The sequence below is a fragment of the Myotis brandtii genome, unplaced genomic scaffold (genome assembly GCF_000412655.1).
Source record: "Myotis brandtii unplaced genomic scaffold, ASM41265v1 scaffold647, whole genome shotgun sequence".
In the NCBI taxonomy this organism is placed as follows: domain Eukaryota; kingdom Metazoa; phylum Chordata; class Mammalia; order Chiroptera; family Vespertilionidae; genus Myotis; species Myotis brandtii.
In genome coordinates this window covers 1,022,510-1,023,022 of record NW_005370500.1, presented here as the reverse complement: position 1 = coordinate 1,023,022, position 513 = coordinate 1,022,510, and the positions used below count along the sequence as shown (strand labels likewise).

The 513-nt window shown below is 60.4% G+C and overlaps 1 protein-coding gene across 1 annotated transcript in view; it reads left to right on the top strand.

The window, feature by feature from the left end:
• FAM210B (family with sequence similarity 210, member B) overlaps positions 1–513 on the top strand; it is a gene marked incomplete at its 5' end in the record, with an annotated part of 7,447 nt that continues 6,934 nt past the window's right edge. The window contains one exon of the mRNA XM_014528695.1: positions 1–30. Coding sequence (XP_014384181.1) covers positions 1–30 — 30 coding nt within the window. The remainder of the gene's footprint in view (positions 31–513) is intronic.

Below are 513 nucleotides of genomic sequence, written 5' to 3'. Positions count from 1 at the left end.
GCGGCCCGCGGGGACTGCGGCGGCCACCAGGTAAGCCTCTCCATGCCACCCCCGACTCCGGCGCCCTGATCCCGGGTCCACTTCCGCCAGAGGAGAGCTTTGCCCGCGAAGTTGCCCGAGACCAAGCACCTCCAGGGCCCCGGACCCCACATCTCTGCCAGCCGAGGCAGCGATCCTCCCAGCTGACGGCTGAGAAACCGACAGGCAAGTTTAGCCATCTGCCCAGGTCGGCGTCTCCAGCGGAGGGGGGCCCGGGTTCCCAAAGGGCCGGCCGCCGAGCAAAGTGTAGGTGAAGCCTTCGCTTGGGGTAAGTTGGCCCTGAGTCGTTCCCTTTTGAAGTCACGTTAGGGCCTCCTCACTGGGAGTCGTTAGAGACGAGCTAACCTTATCTAACCAAAAGCGCAGACTTCAGGCCAGACTCCCGCAAGAACTGGTGTTATTTCATTGCGGTTGCCTTCTCTGTATAGTTAGTGGAAACCGGTTCCATTCAGAATGGTAGTAAAGGCATATATC